Source organism: Notolepis coatsorum, assembly GCF_963971535.1.
Source record: "Notolepis coatsorum genome assembly, chromosome: 15".
NCBI classification, from domain to species: domain Eukaryota; kingdom Metazoa; phylum Chordata; class Actinopteri; order Aulopiformes; family Paralepididae; genus Notolepis; species Notolepis coatsorum.
The window spans coordinates 89,115,814-89,135,641 of record NC_140179.1 but is presented as its reverse complement, the minus strand read 5'-3'; the positions used below and the strand labels follow the sequence as shown (position 1 = coordinate 89,135,641).

At 43.6% G+C, this 19,828-nt stretch overlaps 1 protein-coding gene across 1 annotated transcript in view; it reads left to right on the top strand.

Annotated features, from left to right (window-relative positions):
- The window catches only part of LOC311242137 (glycogen phosphorylase, muscle form-like), a gene marked incomplete at both ends in the record, with an annotated part of 173,511 nt that extends 154,226 nt beyond the window's left edge, over positions 1-19,285 (top strand). The window contains one exon of the mRNA XM_084331091.1: positions 19,148-19,285. Coding sequence (XP_084187217.1) covers positions 19,148-19,285 — 138 coding nt within the window. The remainder of the gene's footprint in view (positions 1-19,147) is intronic.
- Positions 19,286-19,828: the final 543 nt, after the last annotated feature.

The window sequence follows — 19,828 nt, the reverse complement described above, 5'->3', positions numbered from 1 at the left end:
GCCGCCATTGTGTAGAATAGTGTAACGTTAGTGAGTATGGCCAGAGCAGTACCCTGCTTAGTAGGTTACACAATATTGTTGTAACTTGAGATTCACTGGTATAAAAAACTGTCCATGCAGACAAATTAGAGTGTGCAAAGATTCATCAACTTCTAATATGATTTTTACTTGACCAGTATTTCCTGGTTGATAAAAAGCGGATGGTGCCGTTGTAGTGAACCTCATATTGCCGTTGATATACATGCATTACAAAAAATATGTTTCCCCCAGCAAAGATCTTAGTTACATCAATAGTGTGCTGTCAGAACAGTCTTATGTTTGCAGGTTAAGTATTTAATGTTTGCTATCATTGCCTATTAGGCCACCATGGTGTAGGACGTTAATGTAGTGAGTCTGGCCAGAGCAGTCGTCTTGTTTCGCCAAATAACTAACATTGGAAATACTTCACCCTATAAGTAACTTGATTCTGCTGAAAATAAAATTGTGTTTGTGCATAGATCACTAGCTTTATCAACGTCTTTTTAAAAACATTTTTATTCGCTTTTTTTCTTTTAACAAACTTAAAACATACATCCAACAATAATTAAACAAAATAAGGAAATAAAAGAGAAGAGAACAATTCAAAAAAGAAAGAAAACAACAACTCTACATTCTCTAAGGTGGGGGGGGGGGGGGGCAGAGTTTGGTTTTAGTGTAGTCCATAGGTGGACTCCATGTTAGATCAAACTTATCTGAGGAGCCTCGTATTGTGAGTCTGAGTTGATCAAGTTTGAGATGCTGCATCGCCTTCCTCAGCCACTGAGTCCAGCTCGGCTGGGGCGAGGAGACGTCCAGTGGAGGATCACACTAGCAACCTAACACATGTTGTTATCTGGAGTTTAATTCAAGAGATATTTCCATTGTCTTCTACTGTAACCAAAAACAGTACAGTATCATAGGATCTGGTTGACCATTTTGAAAACCTGTGACGGGTGTATCAAAAGTGCAACTCCAAAACGTGGACAAATTAGGACACTGCCAGAAAGAAGTGTGCAAAGATTTATCAAATTCCGGATGTCCACATAAGCAGCCATTCCTGGTTGATACGAAGATGACAGCGCAGTTGTGTTACAAGAGACGATTATCTTTGACCAATCGGTGGTCTGTGGTTCTTGTCACGTCACCTTTTGGTATCGCCTCGGCTCGCTTGCAACCTTGACGGAGGTGTTACCGGGTACCAGGTGTCAGGCACATAACTTTTGCCAGACGGAAAACAAGGAAAGTCCTGTTGAGCTGGTATACCATCCAGTGGAAACACGCCATAAGAAATCATGTCGATCTGAGAGAAGAATCAAGCATGGGGAATGCTAGAGGGCCACTGTCTTCTGTTGTGGATGATTAAAGCTGCTGTCTGCGTGTTGTGGTGTGGATTAACACTTTTTAGTTTCAAGACCCAGTGTGTGTCTGAAGCTTCCCGGTTCACTCAGAACCCGGCCAGAACTCCCAACCACGGGATGCCGTAAGTAAGCTAATGAATTACAATATCAGTACAACATAACACTATATATGTACATTGAGTACACTACTGGCAAGTATTTAATACCAATGTAAAAATGAATCCAAAGTATCCCTTTAAGAATTATCATGTTGTTCCTGTGCCAGCTCCGTCCGTATTTGTGACCCACTCAAAGATATCCCTTGAATAATGTGATTGTCACCCGGATGTAAAATCGGACATTTTCAGTACAATTGAAACGATGCACGTCGTCCTGACTTTGACGAGACATAAAAAGTTTGAGTTCCGCCCCCGTCCAAATGATGCTAATGTCCTAGTATTGCTGACAGGTCTGAACCGGAATTTAAAACCGAATTTGGTTTTAAAGAGCTCACGCAAAAACATGTTAAAGTCAGCCCCCCCCCGTTTAATCTCTATGAAGAAGCCCCAGGTATATACATATATTGAGGTGACATCACAGATTGGAGGGTTCTCTTCCCAATTTCTAGCTTCAGGAGAGTGTGTGTGTTACAAATATGTTGGGAAATACATTTATTTGCCATCTTCCCCAGAGTCAGAGGAGAAGATTGATATCAATTTCATCTCTGTGCATCAGTTTTGGAGTTGTTAGAAGTTGAATTTCTTCACTTTTGATGGAGCTTGGCGAGCTGCTCCCTACTGCATCCAGTCCTTGTGCTAAGCTAGGCTAGCTGCTCCCTACTGATTCCAGCCCTTGTGCTAAGCTAGGCTAGCTGCTCCCTACTGATTCCAGCCCTTGTGCTAAGCTAGGCTAGCATGCACCTGGACCTATCTCTCTCTGGGGCTACTGGACACACATAGATGAAACTGATAGCAATCTTCTTGTCTGACTCTGGCGATGTGTTCCTTTAAATGAACTGTCCTGGGGCACAGGAAGAACAGGATAATTCTTAAACGGTGTGGCATCCCCCTTTAAGTGGTAATGTCCCCAAAATAACTGCCAGCGGTCCGTTGGACCACGTTCCATTGTCGTCCACGTAGAGTTAGCACTGTCCGAACTTGAAATCCTCCTAAATCATCTTAAAAAAAGAGACATTTGTGTTTTTGAGACAGGACACAGACCAGAGCAGGGTGAAACAAGACATTTCTTTCTTCAACATGACCTTGAACACCAAAAGCATCGTATCATCTGCAGGTGACATTTTCTTTCATGTATTTTTCTTTCAATTTATTCTTAAAATATCTCATGATAAAAAAGTATCTCATGTAAATGACTCTTGAGACTCCTCCTGTAACACCTCTGAGCCTTTCTGTTCACTTCACTGTCTCTTTACCAGAGAGAGAGCGAGAGAGAGAGCGAGAGAGAGAGAGAGAGACAGAAACAGAGACAGAGAGAGAGAGAGAGAGAGAGAGAGAGAGGGGGGAGAGAGAGAGATAGATAGAGAAACAGAGTGAGAGATAAAGAGAGCTAAAGAGAAAGAGAGAGAAATAGAAAGAGAGATATATAGAAAGCTAGATACAGTAGATATATAGCTAGAGAGAGAGAGAGAGAGAGAGCGAGATACAGTCGATAGATAGCTAGGGAGAGAGATACAGTAGATAGATGGCTAGCGAGAGAGAGGGATACAGTAGATAGCTAGGGAGAGAGAGAGAAAGAGAGATAGTTAGAGAGAGAGAGAGGTCAGATATTGGGACAAACAAACAAGCATAAAAAAAAGAATGAACAGATCAAAAACCCAAGAGAGATAAAAGGAGTCAGTATTCCCACACCTCGTACGATACAATATCATATAGTAAATTAGCAGATTCCCTGTGGGCTCCGTCCACTACCATAGATAATAATAACCATGTTCAGTTGGCCATAGTCGGATCCGCTTGGATCGACAAAGTGACTGAGAGAGATAATGACCGTGGAACCAAAAAGCAGCTAAATGGTTGTCGTGTAGAATAGAGATCTGTGAGGAAACTATACCAGCCAGCAGGAAAGAGAACTACAGAACTCCTCGCCACGCCACTAAAACTGCCATTGTGACCACTTTCTTTTTGAATGTCCAGTAAGGTTCTCTACAAAGGTACAACATATAAAATTGTTAAATATATAACTTTTTTTTTAGGCCTTTCAAAATACATTTAATGACATGTCTTTGTATTCTTTTCTCACCCTCCTCTTCTTTTCAACCAGACATGACAGATACTCTTTTTTAAATATTCATCCATCCAAATTCTATACTTCACACTTCGCTGTTATCAACCGTGCTAATTGCAAATAGCCCCCCCCACCCCCCCCCCCCCCAACTGTAGCTATTGTAAAATGAAAATCAGTTTTTTTCCTTTGATATACAGTATGTTTGCAATAGTACCTATATCTCTCCCATTTTAAAATACAGTGGCGGGCTTAGTCCAAGAACAAATTAAACAAAAAGAAAAAGCAAAAAAAAAACAAAAAAATGATAATAACAATGTCCGCAATGTTTTAAAGGTACACTCCTTGATTGTGTGTACAGTACATCTGGGTGTCCCACCAGAATCAAAAAGTTCCCATTGCACTACAGTCATTGTTCGGCAGCAACATAAAAACAGAACAGAACTTCACAACTACAGTCTCCACGTGCCTTAGCCACTCGGCACAATGTTCGGAGCTGTTTGTTTTTGACGTTTATTATTATAATAATTTTTTTTAACATTTTTCTCTTTTTCTTTTCCTCTTTGGTCTATAAAAGTATGGAGGGCTCCAAAGGTGTACTCCAGCAGAGAAGGCGTATTCACAGCAGTGAGCAGGTCGCGTCAGGGTCCATCACCCAGCGCTGCGGGTCCAGAGTCAGCCACGCGGTACCGGGACGATCAATGTCTAACTGGTCCTGGACCTCCGGGAATCCCTATTGTCCCACGAAGAGGCCGGGATGGGCAGAGAGGGGGCCGAGGACCCCTTGCAGAGCGCAGAAGCGGGTTCGCGACAAACAGCTAGCTGTTAGCCCGCAGAACACTTCCGCTGAGGCAAAATACAAGTCCTCAGTCTTCTCCAGACCTCCGTGGCACGAAGCAGCGCTGCTCGGTCGCAAAGCAGGCGTGGTTAAGATGGACGTCGAGACACAGACAGACGACATGTTGGTCCGATGACAAACAGCCGGTTATGAACAGCGGGGGGGTGGGAGGAGGAGTCGTCGCCAAACCCAGAAAACCAGTCATAGGAAATAGGATGTCTTTTAGTCCCCGCCACCCCCCGGAAGAGGAGGAGCTACGTCCCGCGGTGTCCCTGTCTCTGTGTCAGGAGACCTGCGAACCAATCAGAACAGAGGAAGTATGAGACACACATTTGAACATTGTCATCGGTTTGTTATTTGTTGATGTTACTTTTATTTATATGTTAGGGCTGTCAAAGTAAGCGCAATTGCGTATTGATACCAGCATAATACACACATTATGTTTGAGTTTTTTTTTGCAATTGTAAACATGTACAAACATTCAGTGACACTAGTTCATATATCATGAAAAATAAATGCAATTTTGGTGACAGATTTCTTCAGACAATCAGTTACTGACATGCATTTATTGTATGTATGTGTATGTGTCTGTCCTCCAATATGCCCAGACAATGAAAATAATCTCATATATATATTCTCAAACAATTATTCTTTTAGAACAACAATAGAGCATTACTATGGAGTACTATGGATATCTGGCAAACACCAGGTCATCTGTATGTCAGAATTTCCCCAATACTAAATTATGTATCAAGAACCTGCAGTCTTGAGATCAGTCCTGAGATCAAAGATCAGCATAATCACAAAATCACAAAAATCATATGGTGAATTAATCGGAGATGAATGTTATGTTAGGTTATGTTATGTTATGTTATGTTAGGTTAGGTTAGGTTAGGTTAGGTTAGGTTAGGTTAGTTTAGTTTAGTTTAGTTTAGGTTAGGTTAGGTTAGGTTAGGTTAGGTTAGGTTAGGTTAGGTTAGGTTAGGCTAGGCTAGGTTGAGGTTAGGTCAGGGGTAACCACACCTTCTCAGTCAAGTCACCCTGAACCCCCAATTCTTGTGTTAAAGCCCCACAAGGAGAATTTTCTATAATAATACATCATGTCAGATTAGTTGTAGTACCTTGGTATAATTACAGCAAACAAATGAGACCATTGCTAAAACAATCTGTAGCCTAAATCTCATGATAAAGCCAGATTTCCTGTAATCCTGTTGCAAAGGAAATGTTAATTTTAGTTCCTGTTCCCCGGCAGCTGCCAGATGCTACATCTCCTTCTAACCGTGAACGTGAAGTTATCGTTGATGAAGCAAGTTGTGTTTGGAAAGGCTTCCTTTGCGTCATAATGCCGTTCAGTAGTGGATCTGACCTGGTGGCAGACTGTTAAGAGTAAAGGTAAAATGTCCTCGGTTGTGCCATTATGTGCTATATATATATATCAATGTGTTCTCTGTATATATTACGAGTGCAGCAATTATTTTTTTAATCTACTTTTTCTCCCATTTTCTATTTTTCTCCCTTCCCCAATTTCGTATTGTCCAATTCTACCCTCCCCTGTCTCGAACGTTGTTAGGCCATGCCTCCCACAAGCCGGCTGCAATGTGGACGAAGCCTTGCATCACGTGTCCCCTCCAGTACTCGAGGAGGCAGCTGTCGCATCTTTTCACCTGCACAGCGCGATCTCTCAACAGCGAGGGTCTGCGTGGGAGGGACACGCCGCCCCCGTCGCTTCCTGATTCTGCTGCGCAGGCGCACCAACCGACCTGTAGGAGTCGCTGTCCACAACGTCCGATGCCCACCCACCAGCTTCCCACCCCCTAACACTGCCAATTGTGTTAGTATGAACGACCAGCCAAGCTGGTAGCAACGCCGAGAGCTGGGCTCGAACCCAGCATCTCCTGCGTTGGTGGCGAGCGCCTTGCCCACTGCGCCACCTAGCCGCCCCACGAGTGCAGTAATGTTGTTGTAACACTAAGGGGCGCTCTAACTAAAGGTAGAGGCACACATCTGTTTCACCGTGCTGAGCCTATAAAAGGGGTGTGTCCACCTGCTCAGTTCTCTTCTCTCTCTCTTCCTCTCTCAGCTGCACCTTGAAGTAGCAGGTGCACGCTGCAACAATGTTTATGACCAATGTGAAATAAACCAAGCCAAAAAGGCTAAAGAGTTCATCGTCTCTCTCATCGATTCCTTTCCTCCGAATGGAACGCAAAGATAAGCTGCAGTCATTATCTTAACACAGACGATATGAATACAAAACGGAAGATACCACGGATCACCACAGTCTCATCAATTCTCTTTCATTGTCATCCTCACGATCCCTGTGTATGCTCAAGTCACGGTAAAAAACCTAAACTAACGTTAGCAGCTAACGTTAAGTAAGCTGGTCCCAAAACAGTTAGACTAACCCTGGAAACGCTCTCAGCGGGGAAATACTATGAGCAAAATACATTTTGTTTTCCAACAGTGAGGAAGGGGAGGGGCTGAGCCTCGCCTGGGTCCAGAGCCTGGCTTATAAGACCAAACAGCCAAGGGGGCGGCTAAGTGGCGCAGTGGGCAAGGCGCTCGCCACTAACGCAGGAGATGCTGGGTTCGAGCCCAGCTCTCGGCGTTGCTTCCGGCTTGGCTGGTCGTTCATACTAATACAATTGGCAGTATTAGGGGGTGGGAAAGCCGGTGGGTGGGGATTAGACGTTGTGGACAGCGACTCCTACAGGTCGGTTGGTGCGCCTGTACAGCAGAATCAGGAAGTATCGGGGGCAGCGTGAGCCTCCCACGCGTTACTCCTCGCCACTGAGAGATCGCGCTGTACAGGTGAAAAGATGCGACGGCTGCCTCCTCGTGTACCGGAGGGGACACGTGATGCAAGGTTTGGTCCTCACTGCAGCCGACCAGTGGGAGGCATGGTCTAGCAACGTTCGAGACAGGGGAGGGAAGAATTGGATAATACGAAATTGGGATGGGAAACAAATAGAAAAAATGGGGAGAAAAAAGCAGATAAAAAAAGAAAAGAGGCTAGACTCATGCATGTGCTAAAAAAATCGACAGGCGTTTTATGCTAAATTTGCACTCCTAACCTAACCATTGTGTTTCCTGCCAGGACGAGTTGTTCTTTGTAAAGTTCTCTCTCTCTCTCTCTCTCTCTCTCTCTCTCTCTCTCTCTCTCTCTCTCTCTCTCTCTCTCTCTCTCTCTCTCTCTCTCTCTCTCTCTCTCTCTCTCTCTCTCTCTCTCTCTCTCTCTCTCTCTCTCTCTCTCTCTCTCTCTCTCTCTCTCTCTCTCTCTCTCTCTCTCTAGTCTAGCGTCTAGAAGCCAGCATCTCTAAATGTACATAGTGGTAACAGTGATGCTTAATAAAGGGATAGTTGTGATGTTTGGAACCCTAGCTCTATTCTTCTTACCTACCAACGATGGTGTTGATCAGTAGAGTCCTTTCTCAGCACAATCCACGCTGTTCCTCACGCCAGCTCTGGACAAGCTGACCTAAGTCTACTCTGTGTACACTGTGGAGTGAATTATTTCTGTGTGAGTAGTTCTCAGTCAGCTTGTTCTCAGGAGCTCGACCCCATTGCATCATGCATACCGCACCTTATCTGCATACTGTATACTTCATCAGAGCATTTTAGCATTTTTTTTTATCCACTTTTTCTCCTTATTTTTTTTTCTTTCTCCCATCCCAATTTTGCTGTTTCCAATTCTCCCCTCCCCTGTCTTGGACGTTGCTCGCATATGCACAGGCCGGTCGTAGGGAGGATAGAAGCCTTGCATCACGTGTCCCCTCCGGTACACAAGGAGGCAGCCTGTCACATCTTTTCACCTGCCAGCGCGGACTCTCAGTGGCGAGGTGTAACGCGTGGGAGGCTCACACTACCCCCGCCATTTCCTGTCTCTGCTGTGCAGGCGTCCCCCAACCGACCTGTAGGAGTCGCTGTCCACAACGTCCAGATTACCACCCATCGACTTCCACCCTCTAACTCTGCCAATTGAGTTAGTATGACGGCCGGCCCAAGCCGGAGGCAACGCCGACAGCCGGATTTGAACCCGGTGCCCCTTGCCTTGGTGGCGAGCGCAATGTCCGCTGCGCCACCCAGCCGCATCATTTAGCATTTTTAGATTATATATTTGATTAGATTTAGATTATTGGTTTATTAGATTATATATTGTAACTATATTTATTGTATACTGTATACTTCATCAGAGCATATTTCTTAGCATTTAGCATTTTTTTATTATAGATTATATATTGTAACTATATTTATTGTAGGGCAAATATAACTGAGAGGGTATACATATACATATACCCTCATCTTGCACCTTGTTGCCCATATGCACATGTCCAGAGTTAATTATATTGTTATATTGTTTACACTGCGTTTTTATTCTATTTTTATTTTTACTTCTCCACTGTACGATAATTATATGACCTGTACCATGTCTTCCACTACCTGTACCTCCCCTCCCCCTCCCCTTGCTGCTATGATGTCTGAATTTCCCCAAGGGGATCAATAAAGGAATCTTATTTTATTGTATCTTATTGACTTTGCATTGGTTTGTGGTTAATTATCCAGAGCTAGTATGAGGAACAGCATTTGTCCCCATTGGTAATTAAGAAATAAGGCCAGGGTTCCAAAAATCTGAACTATCCGTTAAAGGGGCACTTTGTACTTACATTATGTACATATTATACAATGGCATGCAAATTTCTCGATTCTGATTGGCTGAAACAGTCAAGTTACACGTGGTTATTTGTCATCATAACCCCACGCTCTTGGTCCCAGGACCCGCCCACAACCGAATTACTATCAGTTTTTAGAAGTGAAAGCAAGATGGCGGGCAATAAACGCTACGAATGTAAATGAAAAACGATTCTGTCACGGCGAATGTGTTAGTTTCTTACACAATGTTGGATTATGTAATTAGTGGGTCATGAGTCATTGTGGAACAAAATAAAAATTGCGCAAATTGATTGATTAATATTTTTTTTGTACCTACTTTCTATAGAAGCAGCTGGGAGGTGCACTGTTTTAAGTGAGCGTGGATTATTGAATTGATTGATTGATTGATTGATTGCAAATTTTATTACTGTTTCCAACTGGTTAAGCTTGGCGACTCTTTCGAATTCGCCCTCTTTCGAAGTTGGTTAAGGTTAGAGTTTGTCTTTAGAGCAGGGTGATAGACCACCAGCCCTGATTCCAAACTCTAAGCATAACCAAAAGAGTCGCCAAGCTTAACCAGTTGGAAACAAGGCGGAGAGTAATAAAATGTGCAATCAATCAATCAATCAATCAATCAATTCAATAATCCACGCTCACTTAAAACAGCGCACCTCCCAGCTGCTTCTATAGAAAGTAGGACAACTTATTTTTTTCCCTATACGGCAAAGAAAACGTTTTTTTTTTTTTTTTTTTTTTACTTTCTATAGAAGCATCTAAGAATGAAGTTGGATGTGTTAGTTTGTTGGATGTATTAGTTGAGAGACAGTTGGATGTGTTAGTTTGTTGGATGTCTTAGTTGAAAGACAGTTGGATGTGTTAGTTTGTTGGATGTCTTAGTTGAGAGACAGTTGGATATGTTAGTTTGTTGGACGTCTTAGTTGAGAGACAGTTGGATGTGTTAGTTTGTTGGATGTGTTAAGTTGAGAGACAGTTGCACTTCCGAGCTGCTTCCACACGGAGGCAACTGCCCTCTTTTTTTTTGGGAACTACTTTTTCTGCGGATGGTTTTGTCAATAAATCTTCAACTAATGTATGTTTATTGTATAGCAATAAGGTTGGATGACATCGGTCATTGTATAAAAGCCATTACACCACGCGCAGTCGTGGGTTATGAGAATTATACCATGCCTTATGGTCTAATTCGGCTGCGCCTCGGGCCTAACTACCACCCCTAGGCATGGTCTAATTCTCATAACCCACTCCTGCGAGTGATGTAATGCTTTAATAAATCAGACGGGAAACTTTTTAGGTTAAACTGATGACGGGTTGCAAGTTTGCAGATTGGCCAAAAAATAGCAATGCCCCCCGTCCGGATCACCAATGGGATCTAGACACAGTACCATGCGGTAGGAAGGACATCATAGGCTACACAGTTCGATTAGCTGCTGGAGGTGTTACTTTAGTGAGAGTTGGTTCACACAGACAGGGCTCCCAGCTGTGTTAAGAGAGGATATATACTACCTCTTCTCCTCCTGGGGCTGGCTGGGGCAGACCGGTCAATACTTATTGATATGCTCCCAGCTGTTTCCAATCCCTGAACAAGAAAACCATCTCAGGGAAGTGACAAGATACAGCTTCCTGGCTCTCAGTGGAGGCGTGATGTTTTGATGGAGATATGAGAGTCTTTTCTACATACATTTCTGTGTGTCAGAGTTTGCGCGCGCGCGCGTGTGTAAATGGTAAATGGACTGCATTTTTATAACAGCTTTTATCCAAAGCACTTTACAACTTATGCCTCACATTCACACCAACGGCGGAGGCAACCATGCAAGGTGCCAACCTGCTCATCGGGAGCAGTTAGGGGTTAAGTGTTTGCTCAACGCCAGGCCTGGACTGGCCATCTGGCATACCGGGCATTTTTAACATTTGGTCAACGACCGGCCCACTACTAGGCTGGGACAGCGGCCCATTGGTACTGACTGACACTGGGCTGGCCCAATCACATATCTTACTAAGCCCCCCCCCCCCCCGCCAGTCGTGCAGGTACATGACTGAGAGGGGGGCTGGTACATGACTGAGAGGGGGGCTGGTACATGACTGAGATGGGGCTGTGGTACATGACTGAGATGGGGCTGTGGTACATGACTGAGAGGGGGGCTGGTACATGACTGAGAGGGGGGCTGGTACATGACTGAGAGGGGGGCTGTGGTACATGACTGAGATGGGGCTGTGGTACATGACTGAGAGGGGGGCTGGTACATGACTGAGAGGGGGGCTGGTACATGACTGAGATGGGGCTGTGGTACATGACTGAGAGGGGGCTGTGGTACATGACTGAGATGGGGCTGTGGTACATGACTGAGAGGGGGCTGGTCCATGACTGACAGGGGGCTGGCTGGTACATGACTGAGAGGGGACTGGCTGGTACATGATTGACAGGGGGCTGGTACCATGTATTGGTACTGACTAACACTGGGCTGGCCCAATCACATCTCTTACTAACACATTCACAACAGGCAGCAAAGTTTATTTTCAGCCAAGTTAGGGATGCTCGATATTGGCTTTTTTACCGATACCGATATACCGATATTGTCCAACTCTTAATTTCCGATACCGATATCAACCGATATCAACCGATACCGATATATGCAGGGTTTCCGCCCCCCCGCCCCCCCCCCCCAAAAAACTGAATAATTTCAGGTAATTAACATTACATATCTCTTGTCGTGTAATTAACACAACATTATGCATACTTTGACAATAAATAAAATTATAATTTGTTCTGCTTGCCTGGGTAAATAAAGGTTAAATAAATGATTTTTTTTTGATTTTTTGAAAACCGATACCGATATTTTCCGATATCACATTTTTATGTCAAATATCGGACATCCCTAGTAATGAGGTAACTATTAGGATATATATGGTATGGATTACTTACTCTTATAACTTATTACTATCTGTGGTAGCTCTAGTCTCCACCTACACAAATTGTTTTTGTGCTGTCCATTGATCATGTACCTTCACATGGTAGGCACATTAACTGTAGGTCAAACTCGACAAACAAACAAGCACACCATTGATTTAATTGCCATATAAATCACATACAAAGATCTAACTATTACTCCTCTCTGAACATGAATATAAAACAAGAAGGTGATCTATTAACTGTGTAAACCTTATGCAATATTCATCATTGATATTTGAATACTTGAAATCTGTATGAACTGAGTAGTTAGTATCAAATGAAATAAGATGGAACAGCTCCATGCATTCATTGAATAAACAACTATTTGCTCATTACCAGTATGGTATTGTTTAAATTGTACAGCTTTTTGCACATCTTTGTCAGGGAATTCCAACCATTCTGGACCTGAATGTACCAGTTAATTGTAATCATCTCTCTCTCCTTATGTCTAGTCAAGCCAGGTTGTGGAGGAGAGAGACAGGGATGAACAGGCTATAGACTACTTTGCCCGTCCTGAGCCTGCTATGATGCAGATGTTTTTACATCACCACCCAAAACAAGATTCAGCCAAGAGTGAGTGAGTACACTGGTCCACTTGCACTGGTACACTTGTCCATGGCACTTACTACCCAGCTTTGTAGTGGTTTGGGGGAATAGTACAGTAGGTACGCATATTTAAGGGGACCGCAAGGATGGTGTACTGGTGGGTGGTGTCCGACCGATTATGGTGGGCCGGTCTGGGCCAAAAATGCCAGGGCAGATTTTTGGTCCCAGTCCAGCCCAGCCCTGCTCAACGCTGCCGGGAGGAGTCAGAATCTAACCAGGAACCGTCTGATTACCAGACGACTGTTCTACCTCCTGAGCCACTGTGTGTATGCTTGAGTGTGTGTGTCTGTGTGTGTGCGTGCATGGGTGTGGATGTGTGGGTGTACTTTTAGTGTGATCCTGACACCTCCATCAGAGGTGGCGAAGACACTGTTATTTACAGAACATATTGTATGGAGTGGTTTTCCCCATCTGGGAAAATGAGGTTGGAGGGGCATGGAAAACAAACACACCCGAACATATGGCCCCAGTCTGACATTTCCTCTCCGAATGAACCCCGGCTGACTTGACTCCCCCTTGGGCACTCGGCAGCCCCTGTTGTTGACCGTACGAGCGGAGCGGCGCAAGCAAAAGTGATTCATTTGGCCTGTTACTTACAAACTGCTGATCAAGAACATGTCGGATATTAATACGCTGTTTTTAAATGTTGTAGAGCAGAAATCGGTGACAGAAGCCTGTTTATTAAAGCCTCGATCTGTGATCTGTGATCCCACCCCAAACATATCAATGTAGGGTACATTCAGATACATTCTTGAAAATGTTCATGTTCCGATCTAATCTAAAGATAATGGATGGACAGTAGCCCATTGATTTATTTATTATTTATTAACAGTAATGATTGTATATTAACTTGATCGATTGACTGATTGGCAAATGATTTTGTTTGCAGATGGTTTTGTTGGAAGACATTAGAATGCTGTGTTTGAAGGTGTACTTGGTTATGTAGTGAGGTTGATATATCGAAAGATGAAAGATGAATAAGCGGTATGACCTGATAAACATCTTGCTTCTTCCTATTCATTTTTGGACAAGAGGCTGTTTATTATTTTATCTTACTTTATTCTTTTTCTTTTCACAGTCAATTATCTTTTTCTTTCTTTAATACATTTGTTTCTTGATTATTTGATATTGTTCGAAAATAAACCATATTCATTAATATATGTATTCATTCATTCTTGAAGATTTTGATCTCTGTAGATGGAAAATCCCCTATTTGGAACTTTCCTATCCTGTTGTAGATGTAGATATAGTTATATACAGCAAATATATAATTAATTCTACTCATTCCTTTACATTAACTATCTACTAATACATTAACATTAACTAGTATCACTGATTGGGCCTTTAGACCAATATAAATAACTCAACACAAAAGGTTAATAAGTGCAGGGAAATCATCGCGCTGTGATGTTGAAGCAGCAGATGTTATGATCAAAATGCATCTTACTGTACGATCCAAATGCAGGGAGAGAGAAAAGATATACTGTATATATAAATATGTATAAATCACCGCCCCCAGACACTTGGCCCCTTTTTCACATAAAACGGTTCAAAGCTATCTCTGGTATTATATCATTAAGAAACCCTTTTATATAAAATGTTTGCAACACATCAAAGTGGTCATGGGTTCCTTATCTATACTATATACTGTACATTAATAGAAGAGAAGAGATTAGACCATAAACAGTGGCCCAAACAACAAACACCCTTTGTTTGTAAGAGATTAAAATCCGTGTGGACATATATACCAGCGGTACGGTCCTCTCTGAAAGATACTGCCATGATGAATAGATCTGGGATGGTAGCATGTTGTGTAGAATTACGGACCACGGTACGAGATGAGATTATTGCCCTACGATAAGCTCCCGTATTCTGTTTTAAATGGTACGAGTATTGGATACACAATCATGGAAGACGGCCTACTGTGCAGACAATTAATGTCCCCAAGGGGATTAATTAAAGAAACACTTGACTTGACTTGACTTGGTGTTATTTTATTGAATCTGTGAGCTCACAGCATGCGTTCCACCCCCTCGTCTGAGCTCTACGATAGACATGCCGTCTGCTCAGAACACGAGCTCTATGATAGACATACTGTTACATGTCTGTTACATGCTGTCTTTCGCCGTCGACTAAAGACGGACTTCTTCAACCATTATAAAAAAAAAATCAAACCCTAACTAACCTTATTGTCATGCACTTGTCCTAATATACTAACCTACACTGTAGCACTCAAACACTTTGATGAACATTGTTACTCAGCTGATAGATTTGTACCCTTCCTGATGACTTGACGTACAGAACTTGTAAGTCGCTTTGGATAAAAGCGTCAGCTATAAATGACTAAATGTAAATGTTCAGAATGTAAGCTCTTCTACCATAGACATGCTATCTGTTACATGCTGTCTGCTCAGAAAGTGAGCTCTACGATATAGACATGCTGTCTGCTCAGAAAGTGAGCTCTACGATATAGACATGCCGTCTGCTCAGAAAGTGAGCTCTACGATATACATGCCGTCTGCTCAGAAAGTGAGCTCTACGATATAGACATGCCGTCTGCTCAGAAGGTGAGCTCTACGATATAGACATGCCGTCTGGTCAGAACGTGAGCTCTACGATATAGACATGCCGTCTGCTCAGAAGGTGAGCTCTACGATATAGACATGCCGTCTGCTCAGAACGTGAGCTCTACGATATAGACATGCCGTCTGCTCAGAACGTGAGCTCTACGATATAGACATGCCGTCTGCTCAGAACGTGAGCTCTACGATATAGACATGCCGTCTGCTCAGAACGTGAGCTCTACGATATAGACATGCCGTCTGCTCAGAACGTGAGCTCTACGATATAGACATGCCGTCTGCTCAGAACGTGAGCTCTACGATATAGACATGCCGTCTGCTCAGAACGTGAGCTCTACGATATAGACATGCCGTCTGCTCAGAACGTGAGCTCTACGATATAGACATGCCGTCTGCTCAGAACGTGAGCTCTACGATATAGACATGCCGTCTGCTCAGAACGTGAGCTCTACGATATAGACATGCCGTCTGCTCAGAACGTGAGCTCTACGATATAGACATGCCGTCTGCTCAGAACGTGAGCTCTACGATATAGACATGCCGTCTGCTCAGAACGTGAGCTCTACGATATAGACATGCCGTCTGCTCAGAACGTGAGCTCTACGATATAGACATGCCGTCTGCTCAGAACAGCACAGGGATCCTTTTTATTTTTTTTCTTTCCCTGAAAGCAGATCATAACTCTGGGCCATAAAGGCTGGCAGTATTGACTGCAGAACAGCCTCTGGTTTACAGAAATCACACAGTGACTGGAGTTTTTTTTCTTTCTTTTTTACGAGTAACCTCTTTCATTTTACTGCATCCTATGTTTCAATTTACTCAGACGATACGTTCTGTTTCTCGGAACGTGCGTTTTTACTGCCATAAGTGCTGTATGTCTGGCGTCGTGTCCATTTTTTATTGTTATTATTATTTCAAACTACAGACGCCAGGCTCTGTGATTGACGCAATACTTTAGAGGGCAATATGCAGGCATGTCGATAAAATATAGTGCAAGAAAATAATATAACATAACTAGCTTTTCCTTTATTGAATACATACATTGATTACACAGTCTGTCTGTGACTGTGTGTGTGTGTGTGCGTGTGTGTGTGTGTGTGTGTGTGTGTGTGTGTGTGTGTGTGTGTGTGTGTGTGTGTGTGTGTGTGTGTGTGTGTGTGTGTGTGTGTGTGTGTGTGTGTGTGCGCATGCATTTTTCTTCATCATTAATGCAAACGAATGTGTTATATTTCATGCTGGCTCCGCTCCTGGTGCCAACTTGAAGTAATACTCATTGCACCTATACTGTATCATTGACCAGTGCACACATGCCCACCTGCAGCATGCTGTATCATCTCCCTTCCACTCTTTCACACTGTAAGGAAAGTGTAATCTCTCTCTCTCTCTCTCTCTCTCTCTCTCTCTCTCTCTCTCTCTCTCTCTCTCTCTCTCTCTCTCTCTCTCTCTCTCTCTCTCTCTCTCTCTCTCTCGCTCTCTCTGTGTGTCTCTTGCTCTTCTCTATCTCTCTCGCTCTTCCGTTCATGCCCCCCTGTTAGTTTTGCGTCTGGTATTTTCATGTATTATGGCTCTCTTGTCTAGGTCTAGTCTTCTTGTATTATGTTCTCTGTTTAGTATCAATCTTCATATTTTTTTGTTTGCCCCTGTGCTTTGGATTTGGTTCCTTGTCTTGTTCTTCAGTTGTAGTTCATTGATTTAGTTTCCTGTAGTTTTTGTCAGTCTATTTCCCCTCCCAGGAGTCCCCAGCTGTAATTGTCCCAGGTGTGACTTGTTTGTCATTTGCTCCTCTGTGTATTTTAGTTCCTCTGTTCCCATTCACTGTTGCTGGTCTATTGTCTACAGTATGTTCAGTGTCTCCTGTTTGATGTCAGCGTATCATCTGTTCTGTTTTCTGTTTTTGTTTGTGGTCGCTCCCAACTGCGTCATCTGTGGTTACTTTGTTTTGTATATTTTAAATGAGTTATAACTTATTAAACACCCTTGTAAACCTTATCTGCCTTGGCCTTCCTACACTGCCCGTCAGATACCATCTGGCACCCTGAGGAGAAACTGAGACCAGGTGAAATTTAACCCAGAGGAAACTGAAACCCTGGCTCTATCTACCCTGATGCAGCGGAGAGTTGGGCTCTCCCAGTCAAACCTTGTGTGTTCACCAAACGGTGCGTCAGCAAGGCACACAGGGTCCTGAAAGACCCCCGCCACCCAAACCACAAACAGTTTGAGCTCATGCCGTCTGTATGCCAGTACCGACAGTACAGCAGTCTCAGGTCCACATTAACCTCGTTCCCAGTTTTATCTCCTCCGTGAGATAAAGGCTGGTAAAGCACTACGATCGAAAGTGTGAATGTCCGGTGTATGTACTTCCCCTGGAAGCTGCCTCCGAACGGACCAAACTTTTCCCCCCGAATCCTGTCGGCAAACAAGCTAGAACGTCCCGGTCATGTAGTAAATTCTTCAGGCAAAGCCGTTGCAGTGGCTTAAACGAGGAAATATTGTGCACTTCACACGTTTCTATAATTGTTTTGTCGAAACCGGAAAGCCTGTAGCCGGTACTTCCTGTACTTCCGTTTTCACACTTTAGGAGGCATAGCTTTACCAGCCTAGGTCCACATCCAAAAGAACACTGAACAGCTACTTCCACCGGGCAAACAAACAGACTACTGACGGAAAGACTCCCATACAGTAAGCAAACACACAAAAGCACCTTAATTGACTTGTTTAACCTTTATTTACCCAGGGTAGGTTTGCTGAGCACAGATGCTCTTTTTCAGCTACCCCCTGCTTCACATTCACACAGTTCCATTCATACCTGGGAGCTGCCCAGTACAACTACAGTCTGACACCATTGGCCACTGAGCAACTCCACTGGAGCAGTTGGGGGTTAAGTTTTGGGGGTTATTTTGTTCCTTGTAAAAAAACATATACCCATAGCCCATCCTACAGGCGCAGCATTTTGAAGCAGTAATCCATGCATTTGTGACTACTAGGCTGGATTACTGCAATGCACTTTATATAGGGGTGAGTGGATCCTCGGTTGCTCGCCTTCAAATTGTGCAAAACGCCGCTGCACGTCTTTTAACTGGCGCTCGTAAATATGAGCACATCTCACAGCACATTTTATCCTCACTCCACTGGCTCCCTGTGCACTTTAGGATTCATTTTAAAATAATTTTATTTGCTTTTAAAGCTCTTCATGACCTTGCCCCACCCTACCTCTCTGAGCTGTTGCAGGTCTATACACCTTCCCGCTCTCTCAGGTCAGCTGACCAGCTGCTCCTTGTAGTGCCTACAACTAGGCGTAAGCTCAGGGGGGACCGTGCTTTCTCTGTTGTTGCCCCTAAAATGTGGAACGAGCTGCCGCTGCATCATCACTGCCCCGTTTTAAAGGCCTCCTTAAGACCCACCTTTTCTCTCTGGCTTTCAACACCACGTAGCTTCTTGATTTTATGATCTTATTGTGTTATTGTTGTATCGTTTTGTTACTGTGTCCTTTGCTTTTAAATATTTGTAAGTACTCTGATCTATTTAAATTTGTATTGCTGCCTATGTTTACCTTGTTTACCTTACTCTTGTTCTTTTATCTATTTTTAGTGCTGCTTATAGTTTTTAGTATGCTGCCTCTGTACAGCACTTTGTGCCCCTGTGGCTGTTAAAGCGCTTTATAAATAAAGTTGGATTGGATTGGATATACCTTGTATTGTATAGATTGTATAGATCGTTTGTGTATTGTTGTTTACAAATCTATGGTCGAGGAGCTGGGGGGAAAAAAGCATCTCCCATTTTTCTGAATGTACTGTATGTACATTTAAAAAAGCTGTAACAATAAAATAATCAGAATCTGAATCTGAATGAGTCCAGGAAGAGGCCGCTGAGTGACCCCCACTCCCTGAGAACGGCCTGTTTGGTTTGTCTATAGGCGGAGGTGATGGACGTCCACGTCTTGACACCGGCTGGTTTCGGCAGACCACGGACGCTCCCACGGCAGGGCAGACTCAGTGCAGCCAGGCATCACCTCCCGCCGCCAGGACTTCAGAGGGAAACGTGGCGCTGCTGAGGCGTCAACTATGGTGTCAGCAGGGGCGGAGCTTCCTATAGGCGACATAGGAGGTTGCCTAGAGTGCCTCCAAAAGGGGGGCGCCAAAAACTGAGCCCAGCTAAAAAAAGAAATTATAATATACTGTATATATATTAGAGCTGGGCCGTTAACGGCGTTAACGTGCTGCGTTAACTCGATACTAGTATTGCGCAATAATATAATTGACGCAGTTAATAATAATTTTTTTTTTTTTTTTTTTTTTTTTACCTTTATTTACCCAGGGTAGGTTCGCTGAGCACAGATGCTCTTTTTCAGGAACGCCCTGCTTCACATTCACACAGTTCCATTCACACCTGGGAGCTGCCCAGTACAACCACAGTTGAAACCATTGGCCACTGAGCAACTCCACTGGAGCAGTTGATTTGCATTGGCAGGGTTTGGCCCTGTCTGGCACCCAACGGGAAAAATATTATAGGCACTATAAGTAGACACCGCTACATAAAACAAGCTGGTCTGCCTGAGTGACTGGTGGAAGAAGGAGAAATAGAGATTGGACTGATT